A 17,837-nucleotide genomic window follows, 5' to 3' on the forward strand; every position below is an offset into this window, starting at 1 on the left:
TTATTAAACAGTCCAAAATACAAGGCTCCATGTGCTATCAGTGACAAAAATATTTATGAAATTCCACATGCATTCTAGTTTTCACACAAGGAAGAAACACTGTGTTGTACAAGTGGGAATTAATATTCCAAAGCATGACTCTTTTTCACTAGATCACATATCTCTTCTTAAATTTAAAGAGATCTATCTTGTGTAGAGGCACACAGAACTGAGCCTAAACCTTTCCCCTTTGTGCTGTTAGTACTTGATTTCTAAAACATGCAAAAATTTTCATTGTTCTGTGACAAACACATATGGATTAATACCAGGACAACACAAAGCCAAGTTTTCATATGTTATGTTTTGAATGAAGAGCCAGAGTGACAAATTTTGCTACACCAGTGCTTATTTTTCTTTTCCAGTAAGTCCATGGTGGCCTAAGATGTTACTATTTTTTGCTGTCGTTGACACATTGCTGTGATGCAGAGGACTTACCTCTGATACTCAGTCATATGTCTGAATTTGTTTTCAAGGAAATATCCACATAGCAATTGGCTCACATTTATACTATTTCATTGTGAGCTTGCAGAAATTACAGATTAAAAAAGAAACAAACCCAAAACATGAGACTTGGAAGAAAATTCTTTAACGGTACAGACATTTCTCCTCATTGAAATCTGACAAAAAAAGGACTGAAGCTTCTCTTTTTCTCCAGGCCAACATGACTAGTTTATAGCACTACAGCATTGTTGGTCTAAATCACTGTTACAGTGTCTGAAACCTAAATTTCACAGTATTTCAGCTTCTTTCTAAATGTGCAAATGTGACCCGCATGAACACTGTGTAAGAATATATTTTTAGAAGCTAGACACATTTTTTTCCATTTCATTAATAAATTTAATTGCATGTTCTAAAAACTTTAAGTTGAATAACTACATTTTTTTCTAGCAATTTTCACTTTATTTGCAGCTTTCACTGGGCCAAGATCTGAGCCAGTTCTCATTTGCCATTTGTTTGTTTCCATCTCAACTTCCTTAACCCCATTCTTATCATAGATTGTTACTATAAACTCTCAAAATCTGTTTCTAGGTCGATGTTCTTTCACTTCATGTCATCTTTAACCATTCTCTCCCTCTATTAAAAGCTTCTTTTCAATTTTTTTAGAAATAAATGCCTAAACAGTAGCCTCCAAAGATCATAAAAATACTCTAAACCCACCTACTATCTCTTGAATTATTACCATCCTTCTCTTCTACTCCACTGAAACCATATGCTTTAATGGATTCCACTTGGTAAATCTGAGGCAATTGTGTCTCTTGATCTCCTACTTGCAACTGACACAGCTCATCTCAAACTTCTACACTGTTTGATTAATGTTTCCAGCAACTACAAAGCACATAAGAGCATTATTAATTGCCTCAACCCCCCAGACCCTTCTCTCTGTTGGTTTCTTTACAGAGTTGGTTTCTGCTCCACAAGGCCAACTAAGCCAGCTCCTCTGTTCGGCTCCTATGCATTTCTGCCTGCACATGATCTAGACCCATTTTTCTGGAAAAGAATTGCTGTGCCAAAATGATTCCATATTATTTAAGTTGGAATTCTAGTTACAACATTTTAAATACTGTTTTCAAAAGATTAACTTCTGATGGTTGAACCTCCCAGAGAAAAGACTGTTCTCCACGTAAGTATGTATGTCTCTAATGAAATCTGAAGTTTAAGAAATCTGAATCTTTAACTATAATCTCCACTTTCAGAAGTGTGACTTCTCTTGTTTTACTGGCTGTCCCATTTGACAGTTAACACACAAATCTACATTTGGAATTTTGTTTCTATATCCTAATGCTATGACATGAGAGTTCTTTAATAAAGACTGATACTTTCACTTACCTGTTTGTCCTATTCTTTTATAGATTTTTCCTTCCAGCCTAGATGCTTTCTATTCCAGAAAAAAACATAAAAACATTTTAAAAAAACCACACACAGTGTCACAGTATGACTCCATGCATGAGGGTTGGAAAGGCCCTTGGAGATCATCTAGTTCAGACTCTCCTGCCATGAGCAAACAAATCTACTTTTCCCAAAGCCCCTTCCAAGCTGGCCTTGAATACTTCCAGGGTTGGGGCATCCACAACGTCTCTGGGAAAGCTGCGCTAGCAACTCATCACCTTCATAGTAAAGAATTTCTTCCTGATATATAACCTAAATCTACTCATGGTCTGTTTAAAACCATTCTCTCCCTTATCCCATCACTACATGCACTTGCAGAAAGTCTCTCTCTCCAGCTGTCTTGCAGGTCCCCTTGCTTGGCTCCTCTATCACTTGGAGGATGAATTTCTCATGAACACATTCCAGGGACACCCTGCGATGCTGGTGTCCCTGCTGTGCTGTCCATGATGTCCCCCACCAGCAGGGCAGGTGAAGTCCCTCATGAGGACCAGGGCTTAGGCAGGTGAGGCTGTTCCTGTCTGTCTACTGAAGTCCTCATTCACTTGTTTTCCCTGGTGGGGTGGCCCATAGCAGTCGCCCACTTTAATGTCACCTGTCCCTGTCTCACGTTAATCCTGACCCTTAAGCCCTTGGTCAGCATCTCATCCATTCCAAGGTGGACCTCCATTTAAAGGAATTTATACAGATAAAATCTTTGGAAAATATTTTCCAAGTCTATAAAGTTGCAATTTTTTTTCTTTTGTTTTTATTGAAGTTTTTATTAAATGTCAAGTATTAAATTTTAGGTATCTCTTAATGCAAATTCAATGTATCAAACAAACATGATATTCTGGAAATGAAAAAGGGAATCAAATTCAATTCCTGCTCATATAAATACATCATCCTAGTCTGAGAAATACTGAATTGCTCAGAATTTCAAAATATTAAAGTTTCTGTAAAGCATTTTGCTATCTAAGCTATTGTATTTTTTCTCTACAGTTTTAGCAGCTATTTATTTTCAATGCAGTAGATAAAGAGATCAGTTATGTATCATTTGATATAACTTGGAATTTTTAGTACATCGGCCTCTTTGAAAATCTGGATTTTATAATTTATGGACTAACTATAATCACCCTTATGATATTTCTCTGCCTTTTTTTTTCTTTTAATACCACATCCTATCAATATAAAGGTTCCAGATAAAATTTCAGGCCTTACTGGCAAAACCCATCCATGTCTGATTTTCCAGCTGCAGTCAATCTCATTTCCTTCTTTTTTTTTTATTGTTTGCCTTTTTTAAGCATTTAAACAATAAAGAACCAGTTTCTACTATTTCTGTAAAGACCCAAAGTATAATCTAGGATCAATCAAGGATGATACATTTTATTTTTATCACTGTCTATTCATCAGTCTCATTCAACAAAAGTTTGTTGAAAACAGGGTTTGTTGAAAAGGTTTTTCATTGCTTGTGGGGTTTCTTAAGTGGAGAGAATGGGGCAGAAGAAGGGCCGGCCATGGTTTGTTGGCATTTTTTTGGGGTTTGGTTTTTTCCCTCCCATTTACCAGCACCATTTTTTATTTTCCAGTGTACCTCAGTCACAAGTTCATTGTAACAGTACAACCCAGATTTGGTCTGAAGAAGTTTTTGAATTTTTTCCACTTACAAAGGGGTGATTTTGGCTGGGTGTTCCTTGGGCTAGAGACACAAATCTTGATTTTGAGATGTCCCTCTTGAGATAATCTACTTTTATTAGAAAAACAAATCAGTCATGGTAAATCACCTGGAAGAAGATCCTTGCAGCTGCAAAAGTAAAAGAACCTCTACACTGTCAAACAATTTATTTCAGAGAGATTACATTATTTTATTACTAAAGGTGGCAGGCAATGATTTCACCTTAATATTTTTGGCTACATTTCAACTGAGAGTTAAGTCTACAGCAGATTGCTTAGTAACAAGGCAGATAAAAATGGAAAGGCATAGTGGATTAGCCCAATTTAAGAAGTAAGACTGACATACATTGAATCAGGCTTGTGAAAAATACTTTTTTTTACTAATACAAAACATCTATTTTGTAATAGCAACTCTGTTTCTAGCAATCTCTCCTGAAGCAGAAAAAAACTGTCAGCAGCTCAGGAATGTGATCTGAAAGCTCACGATACACTAATTAGTACATTTAAATTAATTTAAGTTATATAAAATCACAATCCTTAAAATAGCAAAGATTAAAAATGCCAATACATTTTTTTTTGCTGCTTGCCAACAAGCTGTCTTATACCAAACACGCTACTAAGAGATACAGATTAAGTTAAAATTTCAAAAATACCTGAAAAGAATAAAGATAGCAATGATTTTAAAACCAAAAATGTTAAATATGGGATGCTGTGAGAATAAAAATCTATTTCTGATTCATGCAAAATGGCAAAGGAAAATTGAATGGAATATTAAACTCACTCCTTCCCACAGTGCAATTTTATCCCCAACTTTTTCAAATCTCCTCATAGAAAGGAAATGTAATTTGAGAGACTGAAGAAAGTATATGAATATTAAAAATACCTAAATCCACATACCTGTCTATCTGTGGAGTCTTTCAAGATCTTTATCCTCTTTTCTGGTTACTTTTCTGTACAGTTTGCATCTTACTCTTTAGACCCATTACTTATGAAAAACATTATTATGGCTATTTACACATACAGGGTTGTCATCAATAACATGAAGCTGCCATAGGTAGGAGAAAATATATTTCATAAAAAATTCACTCTCAATGTGAAGCCATCTTGAGCAAATTGCTGCTAACAGAACTGCCAAAGCAATCCTGGCATAAAACCATGGGGCAATGGGCATAATTTAAAGATTCAGTTACTTCTGCTGTGTTTTCAAAGTACTGCAAGCACTGTTCAGTGATCTTATTTAAGGTTAGATTTTGCTGAAGTGGGACTATGTCAACTGTATTAAACTTAAGAGAGAAAACTTCAGCCTATTATACCAAACACCAGAGCTGAAATCAAAATATGCAAAATCCACCCAAAAGAAGATTCATCTGCATGACTATATTTTTTTTCTCCTCTTGGCCATTTTCCTGAAAGTTCAGCTACAATATAGTGCAATATGGGAGAATTGTTTCAACAGAAGCACCCAAGCCCTCAGAGCATCACCATCTCATCCCAGCTACACCAGCTTTATAGTGTCTGCTGCACAGCAGTGAGTTGCTTCCCTGGGTGAAAGAATGGCAGTAGCTGTGTTGCTGCCTCTAAACAACCCATCTGAGCTGCATTCATGTCCTTTTATTTCCCTGTTAATCCCAGGAAAGGTGAAGCTACCAACAGGCTGTGTTTTTCATGGAGAATGTCAAGTACGTGGTTGTACTAAAGCCTCATGAGACTGCACTGCTTGAGAATTCCTAGTGCAAAAATGCATACTGCACTTTCAAGTGCCAAAGTTTAGAGAAATGCAGAAGGTAAAAACACACTACCTGTAGAACACATGCAGTATTATTTAAAGGCCATTAAGCAAAAATTGTACCACCACTGTGCCAAGGCAATGGCAGGATCTCTTTATACTGCATTTCTTCCAGCACAATGATTCATGTTCCCTTTGATTACGCAACATTTCAGCATGTAATATTTTTGTTTCAACATTTTTGTTATGCTAGTAACAAATATCTTATACCTACCACTTTTCTTTTACACTGACTTCATGAGACTAACTGTGAGCTGAGAAAACAGTAAACCTAACCTGGACTGCAAAAATGAAAGGGAAACAAAATATCCTTACCTGACTCTAGAAAGGCTCAATTTAGGCGATAACTTTTCTTTCTATATAATCCACGTATCATATCTTTTTTTGCTTGTTTGCTTTCCAAAGCAAAAAACATGTATGAAATAGCTGTAGTTACATCATCTAATTCAAGCATTTCATGGACTTATCCTGGAAAGCAAGATACACTCCCAAAAGAGCATCTATCTGACAAATGGCAACTGTCTGGCTGTGTTCTACAATACTATTACTATTTAATGACTTCTTTTCTGAAAATGTATTATACAATTTTCCAGAGTCATTGATGAATGCTTTCTAAATACAAGAAAAGTGCTGTATAAACTCCTACTGGAGCTTGATGACATAATGAAACAAACTTTGTCTGGAGTACAGGAACACAAATATTTGTCTTTAGTCAATTTTTAAAAACACTTTACTTGAAATAACTTGGCAAGGGCCTCTGTTTTGATGCAACTGGTAGCATAGAATACAAAAGCCTCATATCACTGACAATAAATAAAAATAAATATTTTTAGGCTAATATAGATATTCTATGGCAATGAAAGAAAAAAGTACAACCAAAAATGTCTCTGATGGTAATGTTACTTCTGCATTGTTTGCATGCAGGGATATTGAGGTTGGATAACAGGTACTGCAGCACTGACAATGCACTGGAATGGGAGCACAGTGTGCTTATTTAGTCCACTCATTCCTCATCATTCCCTTTGAATAGCTGCACCTTTAACACATGAACTGATTTAAAAATATCTGCATCTCATCAATATTTATAGACTTTTGTACCACTACTTTTGTATCTACTCCAGACCAGACCATGAGAGGCCAGAAAGGTGACTTCTAACTACAGAGCATTTTAGAACACAGAATTCCTATATGGTAAAACAGGAAATAAACTATGAGATTAAAGTGGGGTGATCTTTGTATTACATTAGCAAGAACATAGGGAGAGATTGCAATAAATGAAGTACACAGTACTCAAAAAATAAAAAGGTTGCTCATCCAGTATTAACTATATTAACTTATCTACCTCATGTATTTAAATTGCAAAATTGTAGAGACTACCATTCTGTATTATATCTGTGTGCAGCCTGGACTTGAGACTTAAAGTCTGCCTGAACTTTTGAACAGCAAGGCAAAGTAAATACTAAAGGACAGCATCACCTATGTCTAGTAAGAAGCAGCACACTTTTAGCTCATAAAAAAAACATAGGCAAGAGATTACAGTTAATGAACATCAGAACACTTATCAAATTCTAAATAAAGTCATAGTGTCAATAAAAGGAAGTATTTTTTAGCTGTGCCAAAGACTCCAGAATTCATTTGTAGGGCCTCAGATAAGTTGGTGTAAGCATTAGAAGTTTTTTAATTGCTTCCTGTAAAGGAAAGCTAGGGTTCTAGACCAAATCCCTATAATTAAATATTCAAATTAGTAGGGAAAATGTTTTCTAATGTAAGATTTAGGATAAAAGCCTGAGTATTGTCAGGGTTTAGGAAGCACCAGTTAAATCTGATGTTTTTAGTTTATCAAGAACAAAATATCTTTGGAGAAAATACTTGGTGTTCAATCCAACACCCAGTCCCTCCTGGAAATTAATTCTTTTTTGTAAACTTCACACGTGACTACAGATTTGTAAACTTCAGATGTGATTAATTTGTGATTATGTAAAAAATCAAAAAAATTCTGGAAACTCTTAAAATCTTTAGATACTAGGAAATATCTTAATGTATTTTGTTTAAAATGCAATACACAATTTTTTCTTCATAATTAACATACACAGAGCTTTTATATCTTCATCAATTTAATTTATTATTATACTTCTCTTGAAGCACTGGATATTACCTACTAATGAAACAATTTGTTAGTGTAAGGACACAGTGTCAGAGTAAGACAGAATACAGTAGCTCCTTTCTGAGCACTACTGAACTATGTGCTGTTCCTGAGAAAAATGGGTTTATCAAGAGTCCACACTTTTTTCTATTAAACAAGACTCAGTTGTAAATAGTGGCTGAGCATTCTTCTGCTCAAAGTTTTAATGAACAATGCTAAATAAATTTATCTCTTTTCAGCATTATGAAGCCCCTCTATCTCACAATTTCACCTCTGCACTGTAATCCAAGATTTTTGGACTTTAGCAGGAGCAACACAAAATATTTAATCCAAACAAGACTGGGTAAACTGATGGTAACATTTTAAAATTATTACTTTATTTCTAACTATATATGAGAAAAAAGACAGGAAAGTAAGGACTAGAAAAGGAAGATTTGATTATCATCTTAAGACTCATAATAGACTGTTGCAAGGAAAGAGAGCCAACAATCCTTTACATTATTATATTTTTTTTCTGGCTATGTTACATCTATGTCTAAGTACCTGAAACTTAAAGCACACCTTAAATGCTCAACTGGAAAAATCTGACTTAACATGCCTATTCTACCCCCAGCTGGGGACACCCAACACTTTTTGCTTACTCAAACCCTGCCATGGTGTCTTGTCACACAGCAGAGCACTCAAGGTGCTCTGTTAAATTGTGGAACAGTCCTACACTTTGCTGCTCCAGGTATTACTGGTTTATGCTGCTTAGGGTTTGCTACCATTTTGCTTTTACATCATAGAAAATACTGGAATTCCTGTAGGTTGCATTCAGTAACACATATTTTAGCCAAAACAAATAAATACTGGTTTGTGTTACAATACATTATTTTATTTTCCAAGAGCTGGAATTGACTGGAACAATGAAAGATTAATTTAGTTCTTTATTCAATTCTTACCTGAGAAGAATATGTGTGACCATCTGATCCACAAACAGGATGGGTATAAACTACTGGACACTGCTTGCAGTTTGATGAAATGGGACCACCCCTCCACTGTTTATGGCCTAAACCAGCCTCTTTCATACTGTAAGTAAACAAAAAGTATGTAATTCTGATAAGCAGTATTAAAAACAGAACATATTCAGGGTATTTTAATGAGCCTTTACAAACAGTAAGCCATACATAATTTGAACCATAAAGTTTTCTTTTACCTAAAGGGTTGCCAATGTCTTTGGCATAAACTTCTTCAACTTTGTACTTTATTCTCTGTAGTGATTCTTGATGCCTGCATACTATTTCCCTAAGACATATGAGCAGAAGAAGATAATTAAGATGATGCTTTGGGGACTGTTACACTTATTGATCAGTGAAAGATGTTGGAACTATGTGACACTTACTCTTTTTGTTATTAAACAGTATGAATAGAACTATTTATCAATACTGGTATTTTAGGAGGCAACATTTAGGTTTTGGAGAACTGTGTCAAATACTTCTAGAGAAACAGGGAGGGGGTCCTACTGTTTGCCCCACTTTGAACAGTCTTTCACTGTCTATAATTTGCAAAATTCAGTCAACACTCAATATATTGTCCAAAGGGGAAAAAACAAGCTAATCCATTGGAGCACAGAATCAGTCTATACAATCATATATGCGTATCCTCATATAAACATATACAGAGCTAGATGGATTATTTCAATTTAGGAAGGGGCTATGCTGGGTCAGAATAAAAGTCTAAAATAGGTTACTGATGCTTCTTCACAATACTTTTATTAGTTATTAGTTTTAAATACTTTTACAAGCTTTCAGTTTGTGTTATATGGCCATCTTCAGACAGGCATGCTTTTTCTCTGTAGCTTTCAATTAATTCTTATCCATTAATTTTTCCTCTTATTTTTCAACTATGAAAGCAGCTACTGTACCATGAAACAGCTCCTTTATGACCTAAAAATATATGAAGAAGTTACTTCTTGCATATAAATAAAAAAAATTAACAGCAGCACAAGATTTTTATACTGGGTTTTTTTTTTTTTTCCCTTGGGATCTTTTGAGGAACCTAAAATTGATTACACTTAGAACATAGCAATGACTTATCAGGACACACACAAATATTCAAACTTATAAAATCTCAAATCAAACATTCCTTCATGGAGCAGAACTCTCAGAGAACTCCTTCAACACTTTCACCTAAAAATAACCAAGAACTATTCTGCTAGTAATGAATCATTGTTTGAGAAGAACTTGTGTGGAGTAATAAAAAGAAACATGAGAAAATAAACTCCTCATCCTCTGGTTTTATAATGAGCAGAGTAAAAGGCTAAAAGCACACACCTAACAGTAAATTGGTGATGACAAAAACTAAAAGCCCATTTCCAAGCCATGCTAATGTTTATGTGAATAATTTTAGCTGTAAATGTGGTCTTTTAGGAAAAAAAAAAATTCAGGAATCATAGAAGTCTGCATTCAGGTTATGCTGTTTAATGAAATTTTGAAATGCACAGATTTTTTTACAGTGTACACAGGAAGCTGAGATGCTGCACACAGAAGGTGTCAGTTACTATCGAAAAAACCAGAAATAGCTTCAGTTCTATGTAGCATAATGAATAATAAATATCAATACAGGAAGGTTTTATGTCCACCAGGAAGCACTAAAAAGGAAACAATTCTAATGTACAACCTTAATTAACAAATAACAATGAAACTATGTCTTTGATTATGTACAATATATAGTAATAATCAGACTATTGCTGCTCCTTTCACTTGACTGAGAGCTTTCCAATCATTCACATGAGTTCCAGCATCATTAGATTATACAGATGGCTGCATCTTTCTCTAACTTCTTGTTACTTTTATGGCTCACAATTATCCAGAAGTGCCCCAGTAGCCTGAGGCTACTGACAGGACCAGCATCCCAACTATCAACCTGATGCAATTTCTGTTTATCAGAGATACAGTAACTTTAAAATACAAACAAATTGTAGAAGCTGTACAAATAAATTGCAGAAGTTACAGACATCAACAGAGAGAAGCTCATTGACATCAGCAAAAAACAGACTGGAAGCAGAATTTGTGCAACACACAAGGGGACTTGGTGTAGATGCCTAAAATAAATCAAAGAAAGGACTAGTGGTGGTGCTTAGTGTTTTAGTATATATACACCCTTGTGCATGCTCTTGATGAAGACAAGAAAAAACAGAAAGAGGAGGAAAAGCCCTCCTTTTATATGAAGAGAAGTAAAATCACCTGAAGGGAGAGAAAAGAGATGTTTTAGAAAATAAAGCAAGGATGATGGAAACCAGAACAAGCTCACAAGGCAGAAATTGCAGTTCTGTGACAAACAGAGACGTATGAAGAAAACAGAAAACATTTGATATAGTCAGATAAATTACCTTCCTCAACTAACCTGTGCTTTGTTAGGTTTTTAAATGTAAACTGTCCCAGGGCACTCATTCAAGCTGAAGAGTGTCAAATTTACTCTTTTACACAGAACTCCTCTGAGACCTTCAGCAGATCACTATTACCAAAATTGGCTTCTACATAACTAATAATATTTTTGGTAAACAACTCATAAATCTGTATTTTTCAAAAACTGTAATGAAAGGCACAAGGATAATGAAATTACAAAAAATTATACTTTGAAGGTATCAATCCAGAGACCTGGTCATGGGAATGGTTTGTATGGATATTTATTTAAAGCTTTAGTACAATGCTGCTGAAAGTGACTGTATTATCAAAGCTGCTGAACAGCTATTTTTGACTGTCAGTCACTGACAGGAAACCATGAAAAGTCAATTTAAAATATTCTTAATGCTAGTTATGGTAGATACATGCATTTCATAAAATACCTGAATAATGCATTTTACTTACATACTCAGACTTTTCCTTTAATCATTATTTAATTACATCAGATTTGTTTCTGTTGACTATTCTTTCTAACCAGGTGTTGAGAGTTATGTTTTTTACAGCTAGGCAATGATCACACACACATTGACATGGAAATAACTGAGAAACTACTGTGATGTTAAAATTATCTTGAGATATGATCATTGATGTATGTCAACAATATCCTGAAATAGGTACAAAACTGTAACACATAGAATTAGTTATTAATTATGTGAGTTGTGTAAATAAAGCAATGTATATGTACATTTTAAAATGTTAATACATGGAAAAAATAGCAAAAAGGCAGTTATTTCACTTTAATAAATCATTTGTTTCTTTCTTGTATTTATTATAATTCAATATGCAAGAAGAAGATCCAGATCACTGCAACTTGCAGCTAATAAAATTTTGTCATTTAATTTTGCAATTCTACTGTAATCACTATAAATGTTCTTGCACTTGTTAGTCTGTTGTCACATTAAATACATGATGCCATGAGAAAGTCAACCTCTTCCACCAAAAATTTTCTGAAAAGGCTTTGGTACCTGTCTCATAACAAAATAACTATTACTGAATGCAAGCTCCACCTTATCTGATATTGTTGACACCTAAAGGGTAAAATTAAATATATGGGCCTAATTTATGAGCAATGCTTCTGATTGCATTAATTTGCATACACCAAACTGTGCATGCCTGCCTAGAAACATAATTAGCCAATCTGCCCAATTAGTCTAGCCTATGTACCTGTTTGCATACATAAACTTACCTTCCTGTATACACAGTGATTGTGCCTGCAAATACTTTGAGAATACTTAATGTAACCTGTTTAAAATTTAGCTTCGAGCAACTCTTTGGCAACATTATTATTTAATAATATCTATATAATGCATGAGGGCCCAATTCAATTGAAAAATGGTATTTTATAGCTAAATTTGATAATCTCCAAACACCTTTTTCCAAAACTGTTGAAAAATGTCTGAGTTACTAAAAACTAATCTTTGAAAGAACTCTTGCAATTCTCCTCTGATAACTACATTTGCATCTTTAGGAGATTTTAGAGTTATCCCAATTTAGAGATTCTGCCTGATTATGTTTTGCCATGGCCTTTGGGCAACACAATCAGGCTGGGTAAGATTAACATAATCAGAAAAACCACTTGTACCATAAAATCTAAATTGCTTTCTTTAGAGTTGCCTGAATTTCCTTCAAAGCTGCCTTTTCATGTTCAAGCCTCTTGGAAGAAAATCATAGTTGTCAATATGCTACTAAGATGTTCCTTTCAAATGTCAAAAACCTCTCAATTCATTACTACCAGTCTTCTTGAATATATTATTTTCACTTGTTTCTTTACTTTGCACTACTCCTAAAAAATAGAAGAAAAATCCATCTGAATAAACACCAAAACCAACTGAATTAAACTGAGATAAATAGAACAAAAATTAACAAGATTAATGTGGAAATCCAAATAAAACATATTTTAGCAATTTTAGCAATTTACAAATTAACATTGTTAGGAAGACATTTGTATTTATTGAGAACCAATCTTAGTGTAGACTGAACGAGTTAGCAAGTGTACTATTTTCACAAGACAAAAATACAAAGACTACACCCCAAGACAGAAATCATAGGATCTTAGAACGTTTTAGGTTTGAAGGAACAAACCTTAAAGATAATTTGATTCCAATCTCCCTGCCATGGCCAGGGACACCTTCTCTACAGCAGGTTGCTCAGAGCCCCATGCAGCCTGGCCTTGAACACTGCCAGAGATGGGATATCCACAGCTGCTCTGGGCAACCTGTTCCAGTGCATCATTACCTTCACACTGAAGAATTCTTTGCAAGTAAATAATCTAAACCTTCTATTTTTCAGTCCCATCACTATATGCCCTTGTAGAAAGCCCCTCTCCAGACCCCTTGCAGGCCCCCTCTAGGGGGTACTACAAGGGCTCCCCAGAGCCTTCTCTTCTCTGGGCTGAAAAACTCCCATGTCTCTCAGCCTGTCCCTACTGGAGAGGTGCTCCAGCCCTCTGAGTATCTTTGCAGCCCTCTTCTGCATCTGCTCCATCCCATCCACATCCTTCTTATGCTGGAGGCCCCACAGCTGGGTGTAGCACTCCATGTGGGGTGTAAGAAGAATGGAGTGGAGGAAGAGTATCACCTCCCTCAACCACTGGCCATGCTGCTTTGGATGCAGCCCAGGATACAGCTGGATTTCTGGGCTGACAGTGCACATTGCCAGCTCATGCCCAGCATCCCAAATCCTGCTGCCCAGGGCTGCTCTCCATCTGTCCATCCCTCTGCCTGCATTGATTTCGGGGGTCCCCCCGACCCAGGTGCAGCACCTTGCACTTGGCCTTGTTAAATCTTATGAGATTCCCATGGGCCCACTTCTGGAGTTTGTCCAGAACCCTCTGGATGACACCCTGTCCTTGAGGAGTGCCAACAGCACCACACAGCTTGGTGTCTCCTCTGCAAGCTTACTGGGACCCATTCAGGTGGAAATTTCTGTCCAACATTATTTATGGATATGCCTACTACAGATCTGACATAGTTCCATCCATTTCCTGTATATTTAACTAGAAAAGATTACATACGTATAGCTGAAGCAGATTTCGCTTAGCAAATGCCAGAGAGGTGGAAAGCAATCCTGTATATAACAGATCTTGTTTTCTGTCACAGAAACCATGCACTCAGATTTTTCTAAAGACAGAGATGCAAGTTGACCCATTAACATCTGTAATAATTCTATCACAATACCTGTTTAAATTAGCAGATCAATAAAATTACACCAAGAGAAACAAGTGAGGCACATTTGCATAAACAATACCTAGATAATAAGACTACTAAAAAAATTAGTATTTACCATTTTTACCATACACCTTCGTTTGCTGTATGACTTTTATGAATATTTTACCTTTTATTCCTACCTACTTACAAATCCTACTTGGAAGTCCCGAGCTACAGAAGCTGTCAAAACTTTAGACCCACCCTCTAAAGGTAAGAGTTGAACATAAACCATATTCCACTGTCTCTCAGAAATTTAGGCAAGCTGGCCAATGAAGCAGCAAAGCACACTCCAACAGCCCAAAAGTATCTGCACTTCAGACCATGAGAACAGGGAAAAATGGCATGGATTTCCCAGTTAACTCACAGCTGAGTGACTTAGCCTTCCTTCCTCCAAAGGACTGAGGTTTTAATATGGCATGGATGAATAACCTTGGCACACACTACTGAGGAAACTACTAAATTGTGAGGAAGAGATATCAGAAATTAAGTTGTGTGGAACTATGCAACGTAAGAAAGGTAAAACTGCAGACAGAACTAACATTGTTGAACAAGGTCAGTCAGGAGTGGCAGGAAAACAAACCACAGATGCAAAAAGTCATAAAATCATAAAAGCAAAACCAGAGACAGAAGTTTAAACAACACTGAGGATCAGTCCATTGCAATGAGCCATGGAAGTCAACACGTTATATTTGAACTGTCTGGCCAGCAAAGATCCACTGAGGATCTGGAAAGAGGTGGAGAGCACCATCAGTAGAGTCTAACAGCAAATTAGTCCCAGCTAAATATTGTGCCCAGTGAGCAAGAAATAATTTTATACTTTTAGGTAGCATGTATCCTGCCTACAGAGCCTTTGTGCCCTGTAAAACTACTTTAATAAAGTGGGCTAGAAAGCAAAGATTACAAAAATAGCTTCACAAGTTAAGCATAAACTGGAAGGAAACCTTGGATGAAGAAGGTGTTTACACATGGCAAATGATCCACCTATCACAGGATGTCTAATTTTGCTCTTCAGCACAGTTATTTTGGCCTCCAACGTAGGAGCTGGAGAACAGTAAAGTTACAGAGAAAGGTCTTTCCAATATTTTGATACTGTATGAAAATGTATCATCATTTAAATGATAAAGATGCTTCCTTTACTGGATACTGTTTTCACATATTGAGATCATACAAAATTACCATTGACTTCATAATTTTTAAGCTTATCAACTCACCCACTGTTTTTCCTAATTCAAGTTTTTGGAGGACTTCCTGTACTTCATATAAGAATCGATCTGAACATGACTCCTTTCAGTGGATACTGATGACTTCTTTCCTTTCATTCAACAGATGGTAAGAAACTAAGGATATCCTAACTTACAAAGTTACTTAAGTGTTACTAATTTTTTTAAAGGATTTATTTTTTTATTTTAATCTATAAAATCTTATACATTCTATGACATATCTCAATAATAATCAATAGTTAAATTTTTCACAAATCAAACTGATGGAAATAAAGTTGCAAAGACTTCAGTAACTTCAGTGACTACGTAGGATGCTCACAATTTTAAGTCATTCCAGAACTGAAGCCTCAAAAAATTTAATACACATTTTAGTTGATATAACATATAAGCAATATTACAAAAGAAATTGAGATTCATACACACACACCCCACTTTGGTAAAGCAATTATGTATTATTTTAGAAAGATTTTTAATTGTGTATATTAACTTATGAACTCAGACTTCACCTTTTGATCACCAAGATATGCAAATTTCTTTTATAAGTGCTTTTTATGCTAATCTAAGTGCCTGACCTTGTAATAATGCAGTGTTTTAATAACTTCTTAGAGATATTTATTACCTTTTCCCAGAACTGCTTTCATTTTATAAAGCCAAAAGAATTACTGAACACATTTCAAACCTATCATTTTCTACTTTGCAAAGACAGAACATTATATAGATTTTGTGTGTGTACTCGGCCTTGCAGAGTTTACCTCTTTGACTATAAATATATTCACTATGTATTACTTCTACTGGAAAAAGACATCAATTTGTGTGCCAAAGGAAAGCAGACATTTTTCAATGTTTTCTAAAACAGGTAACACAGAAGCAAAAGTAATCTCTTTTTTCTTTTACACATTATTTAATAAAGCAGAAACCTTTTTTTTAAGGCAGCAAATAGTTCTCTTTAGTCAATAGATGTAATTTTAATAACTATGTCTAATAACCAGAGTATGGTGTCACATGTTAAATTCTTAGTAATTTCCTGAACAGGAATACAAAATTCCCTTGTATTAAGAGAAATGTAATAATTTCATCTGATTATCATCACTTAAATGGGGTTCCTATGTATCAGCGTGTTTAGCAATTGCAAAACAGCAAGGTAGGGTAATGATTTTAACTTTTTCAATGATTATATATCTATTATTGAGAGAGAATTCAAAGTTATTAATTCAGAATCTGTTTTGCAGAATATGATGCTGTCTGTTACCTGCATTTGACAGCCCAATTAAAGGCACAGTTTTCATTAGAGAGCATCTTAATGCTTCTGGTTGTGGTGGTTTGACAGGAAATGTGTTTCTGGGATGCTGTGGTCAGGCCAATGGATGTTCAGATTTTAATATTGGCACCTAATGTGGCCATTGGGACATTGTATCCGCCTCTGAGCACACGGGGTTAAAGCGGGGCTCTCCCCTGGGAGGCTCTCTTGGGTTCCGGTCAGGGAAAGGTTCAGAGCTGCCCTGCCCGGCTGCGGGCTGGGCGGGGCAGGGGCAGCCATGGGGCCGGGTGAGGTAGGCCGGGCCCTGGACAGAAGGGAGGGGAAGGCCCCTGCAGGATGGAAGGGTGGAGGAGGAGCACTGAGAGGCATTGGGCAGCCACCCCCACCAGGAGAGACAGAGAGAGAGCCTGTGCCTGTGCTTGGCCGGCCAAGAAAGAGAAGGGGAGGGTGCGAGAAGGGGCCAGGCTGGGCAGCCGTGAGAGTTCTGAACAGACAGGGCCTCAGATTTTTAACCCTTTTCTTGGATGATGGAAACCTTACAAATGCTAATCCTCCTGGAGCTGAATGGCTGAATGAGAAGAGAGATATAGATGAGATAAGAGGAAATAAGCCACGAGAGAAATAGAGAAGAACTCAAGCAGAAGAGATGATGGAGTAGCTTTTGCTGGACTCTTTTTGTATAGCTATAGACAGAACCATGTTCCTTGTGATACAGGGACTGCATTCTAGGGGGAGGCAATGCCTCAGGACCAAGAAGGTTTGGTGTGAGTACCCCTCGGCCCCAGAGAGTGAAAAATATGGGGAGGACAGGTGTCCCGAAGTTGAGACTGTGCCTTTTTGGAGTGGGACGAAGCATCCTTAAAAGTCGACCCTAGAAGCAGCTCTGGTCCGTGTTCAGTGGTGAGAGCGCTGGACATGAAAGGAAGAGGTCACCATTGGCACAAGAAGGACTCCTTCTCCTCTTGATGAATTGAAGATTGAGTATTCTGAAAAGTGGTGCCGAGAATCGATGAGTGGACTGAGAATCGATGATTTGGGAGATGTATTGTATTGAGAATTTGGGTGAAGAGGAAGAAGAGATGTATTTGTAGAGTTTTCATGTTCCTTGTGTGGTTTTTTTTTTTTTTTCCCTTCCCCTTGTTGTTTAGTTAATAAATTTTTATTTCCCTAAGTGAGAGCCTGCTTTGCTTATTCCTGGTCACATC

The 17,837-nt window shown here is 36.3% G+C and overlaps 1 protein-coding gene across 1 annotated transcript in view; it reads right to left on the reverse strand.

Moving 5' to 3' along the window:
- SPOCK3 (SPARC (osteonectin), cwcv and kazal like domains proteoglycan 3) overlaps positions 1-17,837 on the reverse strand; it is a 167,290-nt gene that overhangs the window by 58,329 nt on the left and 91,124 nt on the right. The window contains exon 5 of the mRNA XM_036382411.2: positions 8,447-8,573. Within this exon, the coding sequence (XP_036238304.1) occupies positions 8,447-8,573 (127 nt within the window). The remainder of the gene's footprint in view (positions 1-8,446; positions 8,574-17,837) is intronic.

Source organism: Molothrus ater, chromosome 4, assembly GCF_012460135.2.
Source record: "Molothrus ater isolate BHLD 08-10-18 breed brown headed cowbird chromosome 4, BPBGC_Mater_1.1, whole genome shotgun sequence".
NCBI classification, from domain to species: Eukaryota; Metazoa; Chordata; class Aves; order Passeriformes; family Icteridae; genus Molothrus; species Molothrus ater.